The sequence below is a fragment of the Carassius auratus genome, chromosome 14, assembly GCF_003368295.1.
Source record: "Carassius auratus strain Wakin chromosome 14, ASM336829v1, whole genome shotgun sequence".
Taxonomy (NCBI): domain Eukaryota; kingdom Metazoa; phylum Chordata; class Actinopteri; order Cypriniformes; family Cyprinidae; genus Carassius; species Carassius auratus.
The window spans coordinates 29438018-29453927 of NC_039256.1; the positions used below are offsets into that span (position 1 = coordinate 29438018).

Below are 15910 nucleotides of genomic sequence, written 5' to 3' on the forward strand. Positions count from 1 at the left end.
ATTGATACAAGATTATTACTATAAAAGTTAGGATTATTTAGTGACATATAGCATCTGAATAAATGGAATTATATATATATATAATTTAATTAACGTTATAGAAAAATAATGTGAATCAATTTTACTAGGTTATAATAAAATCTTGGTAAATGTAAAATACTGGAAGCGATAAAAAGTATATCAATATTGTCGGTTTTTGAATTTTGATGAAGAAAGATTTACTAAATTCTTACAGCAGAACTGTTACGCATCTCCAAGCAACACAGCGGCGTTTCATTTCAAAAATAAATACTGACACATTTCTTGTATTATCTTCTCAAAATTCAAATTATGTCGACTCAGATCAAGTTTTCTTTCTCAAGCTATTTGTAATGTCTATTGGATGCTTTTTCTCACTTAGCAAAGGGGTGATTTCTTAGCCAAAATATGATGTGCAATAAATTACATAACAGCTCTAATATCTATCACATCATTTTGCATTAAAATAACTGCTAAACACTCTAATGTTTGAATATTTATTATGAAAAAAAACCAAACTGAAACATCCCCTTTAAAAAGAACTGAGAAACTTGGTTCCACATTGACACTGAACTTGTTTAACCTCAGAGAACAAGAATAAATCACAAAAGCAGCAGTTAAAACTAGACAAAGCATTGTTAACATGTTAATAAAAAAAAAAATAATTAAGAAAAATCAAAATGTGCATTCCAGTGGTTCATAAAGTAAACGTAAACCATATTTACTTCCACCAAAAACAAAAAATATTCAAAGCGATTTATCATTAGTAAAAAGAAATGCGTTCATTAGGACTGAAAATTCATCATTCTAAAAAGCTAAAAGAGAATCTGAAGTAAAAGTCCGATAGAATGATCAAATGCTACTTTTCTTTTGCTTCCTGGAGGAATGCAGGGAGAAGCTGAGTTTGAGGCATCCCAGTTCTTTCCCAGAGCTTCCTAAAATGCCCTGTACTCTGTAGTTTCCATTGGTCAGCCATCCAGGCAGTTCCACATGTGGGATGACGATGTCTGATGATGGCAAAGCATAATCACCCTGGAAAAAAGATATGATAAATGTCATGCCTCTCAAAATACAAGACCTATCGGTCACAAAAAGAAGTCTTTATGAACCCGTAAACACGTGCATGTTGAGTAAAGTCTCCTAAAGCGGGGCACACTCACAGCTTTGAAGGGGCAGTGGCAGGGCAGGCCGTATGTGTGCAGGGGCTCGGGACAGTCCTGTCCCGGCGGGATGAGTTGATCGAGCAGGTCACAGGCGTTAGGATAATGACAACTTCCTATTTCATCCAGACACGGGATTTTCACCCACAAACCTGCGATTTCTCTTTCCAACGTCACGTTCACCTGAAACAAATAATATGGGGCGGACATGGAATTGAGTTTTTAAAACAATGCCTTATGGAGGCACAATTATAAGAAGTGATAATCATGGAGGTTTACAGCCTCTTGTGAAAAGCATTTATTTCACTGCCATAAACTAGGTCACGAGAACACTGAACTCTATTCCTAAGCCTGTCTGGCCTTTTTTTGTTGAATGTCAATGTAGTATTTGCATTTCAGTAGCATTACAATTTGACAATTTCAGAAAATTTTCAGGAAATTATAGTGAAATGAAGCCAAGATGCAACTATAAATGATTTTTATCCTTAAAATATAATATAATATACATACACACTTATATAAACTTACATAACCTTTTTCATAAGCATACCAGCACATAGATGAATTACAAATGCTTGCTTTAAATAGGCAAGTGTATCATTCTCTTGACTATATTAGGAGTATTATTACAAATTATAAACATTTTAAATATATTTAATTACTTCCAGATTCATTGCCCTACCTATAGAAATCAAAGTCAAATTAAATAAGTAAATAAGTGACTAGCACAGTACCAAAGAGTTCCTCTTTCTACACACAAATACAGAATTGGTACTTCCTAAAAACCTACAAGAGGAAGTCCTCACGGTCATCTGTGAAAAGCTTAACATCTACCTGGATATTTTTACCTTCGAGATATATATAAATAAATAAATGCCCCCTGCAAAAAACATGAAATGTTGTGTCTCAGACAAAAATCAAAACCGTCTCTGGATTTCCAGAAAGCTGATAAATGTCTGTATCTTACAGAGAGAGGAGATGTCAGCGCTACAGACGTGGAGCCCGACGCCGCTGCGGTCAGCTGTCCCGGGATGGAGATGGGATCTGGAGAAATACTGAGACTCTTCATCTTTGCAGGATCATCTTGAGCACCGCAGTTTTGCCAAGAAAAGCCCCAAACCTATTCAATGAGAATCATCAACAATGTGATCCTGGACCACAAAACCAGTCACAAGAGTCAATTCTTCAAAACTGACATTTATACATCATCTGTAAGCTGAAAAAAGAGATATGATGGTGCAAAAAATAAAATAATTTTAAATTGAGAAAATCACCTTTAATGCCATTCAAATGAAGTTCTTAGCAATTAATATTACTAAACAAAAATTAATTTTTGATATATTTACGGTAGGAAATGTACACAATATATTCATGGAACATGATCTTTACTAAAGAAAAACAGATCATTTTGACCCATACAATGTATTTTTGGCTATTGCTACAAATACACCCCAGCAACTTAAGACACAAATGACAATTAAATTAACTATATATAAAAAAATAAAATAAAAAAGTCATTATTTCACCCCCTTACCGTCGTGAATTTGGATATTCCCTTTCCGAGAAACTGACTCGAGGCTTCCAGCGAAAAACAGTTTACAGCGAAGAGAGCAATGAACACGGAAACGCAGCTTTTCATTTTGCACGGTTAATATAAAAAACCCACGAAGTGTATCTTGAGATTTTGCTTAATAAATGGAGAGCCTCACAAAAGCGCAAGCGAGCATGCCCAAAAACAACAGAAGCAGTGCACGACACGATGTGATTCAGCACCTGACTCCACAACAGGACGATGAAGACCGTGCGAGACTCTTCCCATCAGGAACTGTCAGAACCGTCATGTGAGGCTGGTGTTGTCTTTAAATACTTTGACATGATTCTTTCCGCATTGTTTTCGCCAACACTGCGATACACAGAGCTACAGCGCTCTCTAAGGCCAGGAGGAATATAACAGCAAGCCAGTTACAAACAGAAAATGACATTTTTACACAAGTATACATCTTATAAAAATGACAACTGTGAAATTATTTATTAAATTAGGTAAGCAAATCTTAATGCTTTCCATGTCACCTGCTGTGAGTTCAACAATGCTTCACTGGCTCTGGTGAGTTCATAACTAAATTAGTTTAATTGATCATAGTTTTATTTGGTGTTATTTAGCCACATTTTTATATGTTCTGTGTCACACCCATGATATGTAAGCTCGATCAAAATAATTGCAGAGAAACTGTTTTTGATTTTTAAAAACATACTTTTCACAGGTCCTGTTAGTTGCTTATATAGCAGCACTAGAAAAGCAAAATGTTCTGTATATGTGTGCATCTGATGGCGTTAACTCATGCATTGAACTGCAGTTTTGAATATTTCCCTACCCACTTATCACACAAAAAATATCCATGCATTGGATCGGTGGCATGGAATGGTGTGCTTTGAACAGATGTATCTTTGTAGACATACTGAAAACTTTCCACTGATCACAGAAGTGTTAGTAGAAATAACATGACGTGATATGACTGTGGTCATAGTGTCAAAGTTACTCTCAGCTTCTAGAAAGCCTTGTTCTAAATACGGTGTAACACACACCCTTCACTTCTTGTGTGAGTGTCTCAGGCCATCTGGTAACGTTTTAACATGCAAAATTATACATTCACTTTATGATTGCATATTTTAGCTACTGAAATATATGTTCACTCTGAATTATAACAATAAGAAAAAACAAAACAACAACGGTAAAAAATCTAGAATCCATAGCGAGAGAGAAAAAAGTACTGTACTAATAGATTTCTGCTGGACATTTACATTCAACGCACAACCTACACAGTGCATAATTAAAAATATAAAAAATATTAGAAAGAAAAACACCTGTGGAAAAATAAATATTTAAAATTCCTTCATATACAGTATGCTTTATTTGATGGACTTTTCCTGTGATTTTTTCCCCCAGCCTTTTTACTGTTGAAATATTTATTTTAAAATAATATTTTCAGAATTCTATATTTATTTGTCTGATGGTGCTCATTGTGTGAATTTAATTTAATTTAATTTAATTTAATTTAATTTAATTTAATTTAATTTAATTTAATTTAATTTAATTTAATTTAATTAGAATACACATGCTTAAAAGGGTTTGGTGATTGGTTTTGAAAGGAGTGATTGATTTTAAGTGTGGTCTCTCTCAGGCCACACAGTACCTCATTGTCTTTTGTCTTATGTTGATGTCATTTAAATAACCATTGAAACAGCTGAAACCAGTTGCATTCTTTCGTTGTCATCACTGTGGCCACAAGATGGAGATCTTGTATTTGTGCTTAGAGAGTCATGCTGTTTCGCTCTTGGTCTGTAAGTATACGTAAATCCATACATTTTCTAAACCACAAGCACATTAATTCAATGCACACATACATTCAATCTGAAATAAAGCTAGTAATGCACACACATTTTAAATCTGAATAGTTTTATGGGAGAAATTCCCGTGCAGATTTGCACCCTACAATCATTTCATGAGAAATACGAGGCTATGTAATTTTCTTTGTCTGCTTCATGTGTTTTCTTCTGTTATGAATCACAAAAGAGTGCATTAATCAGGGTTTCAGGTTTTATTTGATGCAGTGCTTGTATTCACAGGCCGTATGATGATACTGTACGTGTGCATGAGTCACCTTTAATCTCTCTGCATGTGCCTGCAGGTAATTGCCAGAACACATGTGCCAAATAATAAACTAATGTTTTGATCTAAGGGTACTATTCAAACACAGCTTTCTTCGTAAAGTTTAACTCCTAAACAGTGCTGGAAAAAATCACAGCTTATCAAATTACTGTACACACCTGCCCAGGGATTTGTCAGTGTGTTCAGAGGTCATGTACTGTACTTAAGCTATATGCATTAGAACTATATAGCAAAGTATGTCATGATGTGTAAAAAGTGTTAAATGCACAAACCGTGTTGAAGCACGTTATCTCTGAACATGCTCCTAAATCTTAGAAGAGCATTTAATTTGATTAGCAGCTAAATCATTATAGATTGGCAGCCAACTTTCTGGAAGAATGATTTGTAAAATGTTTTGAATGTTCACCAAGGCTGCATTCATATGATCAGAAATACAGTAAAAACAGTAATATTGTGAAATATTCAGCACTGTTAAATTTTTAACGTCACGTGTCACATGATTTTCACAGATTTTGAGATGAGGATGAATGGTATGTGGTAAAACCGACTGGAAACTCTTTTCCAAACAAGCTGAATGACTTGCATACAAGTGCATCATGTATTGTGTGTAAGTGTGCATTCTGTATTGATTTTTCTCATCTCATATTGAGATGATTATGTGGATCAGTTCGGAAAACATTACACTGGTTCTCCACAGTTCACTATTGTATGCCAATGAATATCCTTTATGGATAATTTGTATAAATTGTTTAAATACTCACTGAAAAGTGAGAGGCATTGAGATTTTTCCCTTTTTTGGGGGCAAAAAAAATATCTGTAGTTTTTAGTTTAACTAAATACATTTTTTTTTGTCCCCAACTCTCTTATTTGCAGATGTATAAACGTATACACTGCCTGCCAAAAGATGTAAAATATACTGTTTTTTTTGTGTTTTGAAAGAAGCCTCTTATGCTCACCAAGGCTACGTATATTTGATTCAAAAATACAGTAAAAACTGTGCTATTATTAAATATTATTACAATTAAGTCAAAACTGCATTCTCAGCATCATTACATTAGTGTCACGTGATCTTTAGAAATCAATGTTGAAAGCAGCTTTTTGTAATATTTTTGGAAACTGTGATACACTACTGTTCAGAAGTTTGGGGGAAATATTATTAAAAAATAATTAATATTTTTATTTAGCAAGAATGCATTGAATTGATCTAATGTGACAGTAAAGACAAGTATATCAAGTATTACAAGTACTTTTCACATAACTATTAGAAGAATACAGATTTTTTTTATCACAGTTTCTACACAAACAATTGATCTATCTATCATGTCTGTGTTATTAAATATGACCATGCAATTTTTTTTTCAAATAACAAATTTTAATATGTATTTAACTACATTTTACTAGTTTTAGAACAAGTAAAACACAAGATACTATCCATTAACGCTGTGGTCTCTTGCACCATCATTCATCAGTAGATGATACACTCAAACGCAGCTGAGTTAAATGAATAGCCAGCATCTCTCTCTCACTCCCTCTCTCTCTCTACACGTCAGACAAACAGTTCACAGGTCTCCCAGGGTGATAATGTTACCCCTTACCTCGCACAGATGCACCCTGTAGGTACAGGAATGAATGAGGGTTTCACTTGGCCTTGGTTCTGCGAGTGAACTCGTGCATGACAATACTTTAATAACATAATACACCGGGTTCCCTGATAAGTTCATGTGCAGTGTTTCTTTAAAATATCATAGCTGCGTGAATGTGCGGGTGCCTTCAGGACACTTGCTTAAATAATACACCAAGGGTTTTTTCCATTTCAGTCGAGAAGGGATTTCGATAGATGACAATAAATCAAATCCAAGAATCTTTGCGCAAGTAAAACCTGTGTTGACAATCCTGAGCTGCAGCTTGTGAAATATAGCTGACATTTCTAAATGCCACTAGTCAGTACCATCATACATAAATAGGCTGCAACATACTTGTGAGAAAAAGGCCACATGATTTACATTTCTGCACTAGATTTTGTAGGATTGTCTTCAGTGTTTGCTTGATCTAGCCTTGGATAATTTTGAACTCGATTTTCTAGCAAAAACTAAAAAGCTAAACCTGTCGACTACATAAACATCACTTTAGGAGATTTGCTTTAGTCACTACATATAATAAAATAAAATAAAATAAAAAACAGCGCTTTCTCTGAATAACATTATGTCAACCAACAGTTATTTAATAGCATTATTAAATAATTAATAAGTTTAGGGTCAAGTCAATTTTAATGTTTTTGAAAGAAGTTTCTTTTTCTCACCAATGAAACATTTATTTGAATAAATACAGTACAACATATATATTGTGAAATATTATTAAAACTTAGTTATATAGTTAAATGGATATATATTTTATTTATTCCTATAATACTTTTCAAGCTGAAATGTACATATTATCTACATATTATTATTCAGAAATCATTCTAATATGCTGATGTGGTGCTCAAGAAATATCATATTACGTTACAAATAACACCATGATTACTTTTTTTTTTTTGATGAATGTTTTGTTTTATTTTGAATGTTTTGAATGTCATTAACAGTGCTCATGAAAACTAAAAAAAACAAACATGCAGAATTAAAATAAATATTTATCTGTAGTAAACCAATGTCTCATAATTAGTAATAGTAGTAATGTACCATACCTACAGTAAATATTTACCACAATATGTAATTGATGCTACATGGAAATAATTAGTAAAATAAATAAGCACCACATAATGTCAGAAGAACAAAGAATACATTGTTATGTAATAATTTAATAAGACAGCTTAAAATGCATTGAAAAATTTTGAAAACAGATGCTGCTTAATATTTTTCTAGAAACCTTTAAACATTTTTCCTAAAAAATAAATTCTGGCACACTTTATTTTAAGACCCAGTTTCACTGTTAACAAACCATCAATGACTACAACTTTTGCTTCAATAAACTTCTAATTTGCTGCTTGTTAATAGTTATTATGGCAGTTGTTAAGTTTAGGTTTTGAGTAGGATTAGTAATGCACAATATGTTCATGCAGAATATGTGCTTTATACGTATACTGATAAACAGCCATTATGTCAATAACACGCATTCTAATAAGCAACCAGTTAATAGTGAGAATTGGTCTCTGTAATATACACATTTGATCAATTAAATGGATCCATGATAAATAAAATATTTAACTAAAAAAAACACCAAACTTTTTAATGTGCATTTTTTTATTTTATTTATCAGGACAATGCATATTAACAACAGTAAACCTGTAACATGCCAGAGTTAGCCGATGGCTAATCATGTTTCATACATTTCTGTAGTTCAATAAAATGTCTCATGATTTATTTAATAGTTTTTATACTGTGTCAAGAAGAGTGTTTTTCTAGAATGCTGAAGCATAAATATTCCTTTTCCATTTCTAAAGTTGGTCTTTAAGTATCAGTAGAAACAGAAACATGTTTACAGGCAGACAACAAGTACCTCAAGGTTGCTAAAAGTTATTATGGTGGCTCTTTTTACACCAAATTCCAACTTAGTATTTCCAGCTGAACCAAACCCTTTTGTGCAGTTGATTTGAGTCAGTTATTTCTGTTAATGTTTTGGGTTCGATTCAAACGCTTCAAGGGTGGCATGATCCACACCGAACCCTGTTAAAAGCTCAGACTTTGCCAGTTCTTACTGGCGCCTGAAGCATTGTTGAGCAACTGCACTGAATGCATTTGACTTGCTGAGGCAAAGCCTGCGAGAGAAACTGATACTACGAACAGACTGGGTGAAAGGTTGCCCAGAATACGATCTATCTTCGCTGTAGTCTGTTTTAAGAGTGCACATATTCAGGTGCCCATTCCTCAATTCTCATAGTGCACTTTTGTCATCTGCTGCTTAACAATGCATATCAATAGCAGCTGTTATTCATTTAGGAATCCCAATGGGATGGTAAAGCCTAGTTTTCTCGTCCTTCATTTGCTCTTCTTTATCCTACATAGAAATATACAGTATCGTAGATCATTTCCAGAATTGCAGGACTTGAATTAAAGCAATGTATTTCCATTAAACATTCATGAGCATCTTGCTTGGGTTCCTGGTTTCTCCTCGTGGATAATGCTTTGTATTTACCTGCCGACCTGTGTGTGTGTGTGTGTGTGTGTGTGTGTGAGTGAGAGTGTAGATCATGGCCAAGGCTTTCCTCCAAAGACATCTGCATCCTTATCTAATCGTGTTACACAATATAATCTTTCTTTTTGCTTCTGTTGGTGCGAACATCAACCTCTTCATCAAAAAGGTCTTTGTTCCAAAAGAGAACAACGCAACCATTTAATCTTATCTGAACACTTGTCGCTGCAGCTGAGCTACAGTATGTTGTTACAACAATTCTTGACAAAGCCTTTGTCTGAGCACTTTGAAATATGGCACTTTCATCAGGCTTAAAAGGAAAATGTAGCGCTGTCGTATTTTATGTGTTAAAGATGGCTGAGAGGACAGTGGAATTTAAATGTCATAAAAATTAAAAAGAAGATTTGGGGATCATCAGTCATTCAGTATGATACTGATGGGGCTTATGAGTAGATTAATGACCTAATAAACTATAAAACACACATAAACCTCCGCAACAGGATGCCATCATAGATTTACAATGCAAATCTGTAAATCAAGCAAATCCGTGCTGGTTAAACCAGTTTTCAGCTTTGTCGACAAATACAGGAAAAGCACTTTGAGGCTTAACTGTATATATTTATATTGTACATATTACTTTTTTTACTATCATTCAATAGACAGTTTTAGAAATTCTTAATTCTGATTGGTCGTTTGCAACATTTTGTGTTGCATTTATGTGTGATGATGATGGTGTTTTTTTTTATAGTTGTCGGCACTCTCTCGCTTCTTTGTTATTAATATAATTTAAACTTGATATCTTGATAACTCTAAAATTTGATATCCATGTATTTATTAGGGAGGTAGAGCCATCCAATAAGAATGATGAAGCACATGTATGTACTTGGAAAAAGAAAATATGCTTTAGTTTGATTTCTTTGGTTTTTGTGTACATTTCATGCTAAACAGTTCTAGATCTTGAAGCAATCACCCATGTAAAAATTACCTTTAGCCGCAATAACTACAAGCAAACGTTACCTGTATTTGGAGATCAGTGCCTCCTCACCTCTTTGCATTAGATCAGAACTGCTATAGTTCAGCCTCATTGAAGGGGTTGAGCATAAACTTCCTGTTTAAGATCCTGTCACAGCAACTCAATTGGGTTCAAGTCATAACTTTGACAAGGCCACTCTGAAAAATGTAATCTAGTTTGGTCCTTGTGTCTTTTTTGACTTCCTGGATGACACGTCGATGTACTCTTGGAGGAATTTCACAAGGCTGGACACCTCTGGGAAGGTTTGCTACAGTGTTTGGATTTTCTTTTCTTTTTCATTTGGAGATATTGGCTCTCACTGTGGATCTTTTGGAGTCTGAAAGCCTCTGAAATAGCTTTGTAACCCTTCGAAGACTGATGTATTTTAGTCACATTCTTCCCCAACATAGGAAAAAAAAAAAATGCAGATCCATAGAATTAGGAACTACAGAGGCAAATAAATGTTTACAACTTGAATGGTCCCTTTTTTTAAGACTGTGATCACACATTTTAAATGTCATGAGCATTGTAAATCTCGTCTTTAATTAAAACTTTACATTTGAAACACAATACTTTGTATTATATTAATTTGCATCAAATTATAAAAAGTGAATGTTGTTTGCGGGTGTTTTTACTGTAATACAGTGGCTGTGGAAGTGATTGGACATTTTTGACATGTTCTGTCTACTAACAGATGTTATCAGTCTCTCTATGTTTTTTCCTCTTTTGGCAAATTTTTTAAACACTATTGTAGACTTTACCCATTAGAGCAAATGACAACACAAAAATATACTTGATTTAATCTCCTGTTCACTGCTGAAGGAGTTTACCTAATTATGGCTACTTCCACTTCTGAGAGAGTGTGATTAATTTGAATATTTAAACTATTTAGTATGAAATACACACAAAAAAGGGAGTAATCAGGAAGCCCATTCCTAAACTTAACAACTACCTTACTAACTCTTAAATTATCATTTTCTTGAGACAAATGTTGTAGTTATTAGTTAATAGTGAGAATATGAAATATATCACTTGAATGAAACCAGATAATTTGCATGTTAACACAGGAAGCAAACCTCAGACTGACCTCATTCAGCTTTTATTTACACTGGAACCGAATCCTTTTAATATTTGACTTTCTTTGGCACGGAGGACATCACATGCAGCACGTGCATCCAAACACATGCATGTGTATTATTGCAGCCTCTGCAGTTTTGTCTCCAGAAACATGTCTGGGAAAGGTTATATTATTAGTGACCTTTTGGAAACACATTTAAGTTATAGCAAATGGCCATAGCAGGTAAGGTTTGAGGGGAGACTGAGATTGAGAGAGAGAGAGATGTGATGTATGTCAGACTCAGTGGGTCTGCTGAGAGTTTGATTGTATTTCCTGAGCGTGCTGCGTCGTGCCTAGTCCTGTCCCCTCTCTCCCCAACCACGCGCCATCTGCCTCTCCCACTCCTCATCCTCCTCTCTCTCTCCTCCAGTATCCAAACAGCATTTCAACCCACCCTCGTGGCCTGCTTAGAGCTGGGACAGGCGGTGATGGTGTGACACGAGGAGCGGTTTTCTCCCCTCTAGCACTCTTCGTTCCCTGTTGACGTGTGACGCTCTTACGACAGAACAGGGTGGATAAAAACATGCCGCACATTAATGCCTCGAGTGTGAAAAGTTGCTGCCTTTGTGTGGTGAACTGGGTAATACCCAGACTTGTTTTTGCAAGACTATGAAAACATAGTGATGCATTGCTGCTGAGATCTCATGTGTTTGAGCTGCTCACATATATGAAGATTAGATGCACATTTTCTCACTGTGTTACACTAATAGGAGATTTGCATGGTGGAATTGACTCTCAAAACTATAATTACAGTCCATCTCTCAGCAGACAGTGGGAACACGCGTTGGCTTTTGTTTCTGCCTCATTTAGTTTTCTACACCATTGAATTAGTATTTGTTTCAATGTGTGTCTTTGTTTTTTGCACGTCTGGCGTGTTTAAGTGTTTTAAAAAGACAGTCTCTTCAGCTCACCAAGACTGCACTTATTTGATCAAAACTACAGTAATACTGTCAAATATTATTACAATTAAAAATGACGGTAACACTTTATTTTAGAGTCTATTAGCTAGTTTCTTATTAGTATGCATATTACTACAATCTTAGAAAAAAGGGTTCATTGGGGTTCTTTACTCAACTCCAAAGAACCTTTTATGCTAAAAAGGTTCTATAATGACAAGAAAGAACCCTTTTGGCACAAAGGTTCTTTAGGCTATTATTCATTCATATATTACATTATTCTGCAACATTTTGTATTTGTAATTAAATTATTGTTTGTAGTAACTTAATATCACATTTTAATCATGCAGATTTTTGGAGAAAAATTAAAATGGCACTCTTCGTGTGATATTGATTGACTACATAAAATGATATCAATTATATAAATTTTCTAACCCCCATATCTTGAATTCTGTGATAATTCACATGCATTCACATGAGCACTAGTATGACTTCATCATGTAACTTTACATTAGCCTAGATGCGTGCACTTTTTAATTCATACTGTTAAAAAGCACATCATTAAAACAAAAAATACGAGTTCACATATCACACCTAAACACGTGTGGAAAACGTAATTAGAACTAGCTGCTAAATTAGTTAAAATGCCTATCCATATACAGCTATGATTCGTGAACCCCAAACTGACACAAAAGATTCGCGAACCTGCTCCAAACTTCCAAACTGACACAAATGATTCGCGAACCAGCTCCGAACTCCAGAACTGACTCAAATGATTCGCGCACCCGCTCCGAACTCTCGAACTGATTCAAATGATCCGTAAAGCCGCTCCGAACCACCAAACTGACTCCAATGATTCGCGAACCCGCATTGAACTCCCAAACTGATTCAAATTATTCGCGATCCCGCTCCGAACTCCCGAACTGACTCAAATGATTGGCGATCCCCAAACGGACTCCAATGATTCGCTAACCCGCTTTGAACTTCTGAACTGACTCGAATGATTCGCGAACCCGCTACGAACTCCTAAACTGATTCAAATGATTCGCGATCACGCTCCGAACTCCGAACTGACTCAAATGATTCGCGGACCCGCTCCGAACTCCAGAACTGACTCAAATGATTCGCGAACCTTCTACGAACTCTCGAACTGATTCAAATGATCCGCGAAGCCGCTCCGAACTCCCAAACTGACTCAATGATTGGCGATCCCCTAACTGACTCATATGATTCGCGAACTAGCTTTGAACTCCCGAACTGACTCAAATGATTCGCGAACCCGCTACGAACTCCCGAACTGATTCAAATGATTCGTGATCCCGCTCCCGCTATTCAGTCTGATAATTTCAGGGGGAAAAAGGCAGAAATGTGAGCTTTTTTTCTTTTTATTCTGTTGGTGAAACAAGCTTCCATCATAAACAGCTGCTTTTTTCAGGATTTTAGGATGAATAGAAAGTTCAAGAGGACATCATTTATTTGAAATCGAAATATTTTCTAAACATATTAACCTTTGAACAACTTAGTGCATCCATGCAGAATAAAAGTATTAATTTCCTTATAAAAATCTTACTTTTTATCAACCAGAGGGTGATGAATGACACAATTCTCTTTAAACCTTTAAATGCAACATCTTTGGTTGCAGCAGGTGGGTAAAGTTTTATCCTCCAGTCTGACCCAGTGAACTTTCTCTGAAATATTTGTCAGCTCTGCTTGATCAGCTACAATCAAAACAACACAGACTAGCCCAAAACAGACCTCATTCTTCAAGGTGACTTCAATCCACTTTTTCACACCTGCATACAAGCAAAAGACACATATATTTAACAATAAGAGTCTATAATCTATTTCCTCCACCGTCTGACAAAAAGGCCTGTTGAAAGAAAATTGCTCTCATCTCAGGAAAGAAGATGAAATGGCAGCATTCTTTTGAACAGAAGGTACTAAAAGTGATTTACCTGTCTTGTCCAATCTACACTACTTTACACTAGAAGAAAACTGTGCGATCGAAACATAAACCTTTCATCGAAAGATACTCTTCAGATGTTTAGGATTGCATGTGTGGTTGCGGTTTATCATGCACTGTATGCCTTGTAGTCAGTTGAAGAAGAACTGAACTGACGGGAACTCTTTGTGCACTTGGACAATGCCATCTAAAGCCGTACATGTAAAACCATTCAATCAGGACTCGAGTCAGATTAACATCTCTTTATTCAAATACCTGGTTTGTTAAATAATACAGGAGGATCATAGTTGTCCCTGTCATGTGAAGACAATAACCCAGTGATTTGTTCTGATGGGACCTACATTATCTTACAGAAACAGGCAGTACGGGAATCTTCTGATTAGCATTGCAGAGTCAGACTGACATATGAGTGAGCTCAAACTCATAGCCGTCCTGATCTCTCTCCCGCTGCTGCTGTGATCTCGCTGTGAATTGTTATGCAGGCCACGGGCAGCTGTTCTCATTCTAATGATGCAGTTAATGCGTCCATGACAGGTCCAAGCGCTATAAACATTAGTAGCAACTGAGCCGTCCACTGTCCAGAATTTCAATCAGAGATTATCACGAGTTGCCTAATCTCAATGATTTAATTGCCAGATGATTGGCATTCTGAGTTAATGCAACCAACTGTGTATCGCATTCTTTGAGGAATGTTGACATGCGCCAATGATTCACACTCAAAATCATTTACTCATTATTATGTCGTTTTACACCTGAGGTTTCTTTTTTTCAGTGAAATGGAAAAGGAGAGGTTTAGCACAATGTTCATGCTGCTTGTTTCCATAATCACCAGGTAAGACATGTTCCTTGATCAACATCCCAATCCCTATCTCTAAACCTAACCCTACCCAAAACATTTTCCTCAAATGAGTGAGAAATTATAGCTGATTAACAAGGGTGAAGAAGCACCTAACCCTGATAGTAAGCCTAAAATAAATATTTCCTGAAAGGTTATGTCTCTATTCTGATTGGTTGTTTGGAATATTGTTCCAGGATCAAAAGGATGTTGATCCAGGAACATGTTGTACATGGTGAAATCACGCTAGCCTTGTTTCCATACCAATAAGTTAATGATGAGCAGGGATTGTCAAGGTAAAATAGTAAAAACCGCCATAAACTCTCTCAAATCATATTTTGTGGTTTATGTAAGAAAACAAAATTGATTTGTAATTATATGAGGCAATGAGATCAAACAATGTTTGAGTAAACCATCCATTTCAAGGAATAGTTCATCCAAAAAGTCTTGGCCTAATGGTTAGAGTGTTGGACTCCCAATCGAAAGGTTGTGAGTTCAAGTCCCGGGCCGGTAGGAATTGTGGGTGGGGGGAGTGCATGTACAGCTCTCTCTCCACCTTCAATACCATGACTTAGGTGCCCTTGAGCAAGGCATCGAACACCCAACTGCTCCCCGGGCGCCGCAGCATAAATGGCTGCCCACTGCTCCGGGTGTGTGTTCACAGTGTGTGTGTGTGTGTGTTCACTGCTCTGTGTGTGTGCATTTCGGATGGGTTATGCAAAAATCTGCTCACCCTCAGATTGTTTATTCACTTCTCACATTTGAAGAAATTTCGACTTGCTCACTAAGGTATCCTCTGTAGTGAATTGGTGCCATCAGAACGAGAGTCCAGACAGCAGATAACCCCTCTCCCCCCCAAATTATCCATTCTCCATAACAACTCTAGTCCATCAATTAATATTTTGTGAAGTGAAAAGCTGTGTGTTTGTAACAAACAAATTCATCATTAAGATATTTTTACGGTCAGTTTTAACTTGCTTCAGTTGCTTCCATGGCTGAAATACTAGTCATCTATCCAAAAAATTTATTTGTCCAGTGTAAAGGTCTGAATCAGGAGATAAATATGCACAGATCAAACAAGGTTTACACGTGAAAGCAGTCCAAAACAGCTCCA

At 35.8% G+C, this 15910-nt stretch overlaps 1 protein-coding gene across 1 annotated transcript; it reads right to left on the bottom strand.

The window, feature by feature from the left end:
• Positions 1 to 501: 501 nt before the first annotated feature.
• Positions 502 to 3059, bottom strand: gm2a (ganglioside GM2 activator). Its single transcript, XM_026281135.1, has 4 exons — positions 2713 to 3059; positions 2146 to 2298; positions 1179 to 1361; positions 502 to 1050 (listed from the first exon to the last, which is right to left on the bottom strand). The coding sequence occupies exons 1-4, from the start codon at positions 2815 to 2817 to the stop codon at positions 871 to 873; spliced, it is 621 nt and encodes a 206-aa protein (XP_026136920.1). The 5' UTR covers positions 2818 to 3059; the 3' UTR covers positions 502 to 870.
• Between the last annotated feature and the right edge of the window lie 12851 nt (positions 3060 to 15910).

Bases quoted from the DNA above. Each gene is read 5' to 3' on its own strand.
- gm2a (XM_026281135.1), bottom strand. From the start codon at position 2,817: ATGAAAAGCTGCGTTTCCGTGTTCATTGCTCTCTTCGCTGTAAACTGT. The intron at 2,299-2,712 runs GTAAGGGGGTGA...CTCATTGAATAG, and splicing joins GAATATCCAAATTCACGACG to GTTTGGGGCTTTTCTTGGCA. The intron at 1,362-2,145 runs GTAAGATACAGA...TATTTGTTTCAG, and splicing joins CGCTGACATCTCCTCTCTCT to GTGAACGTGACGTTGGAAAG.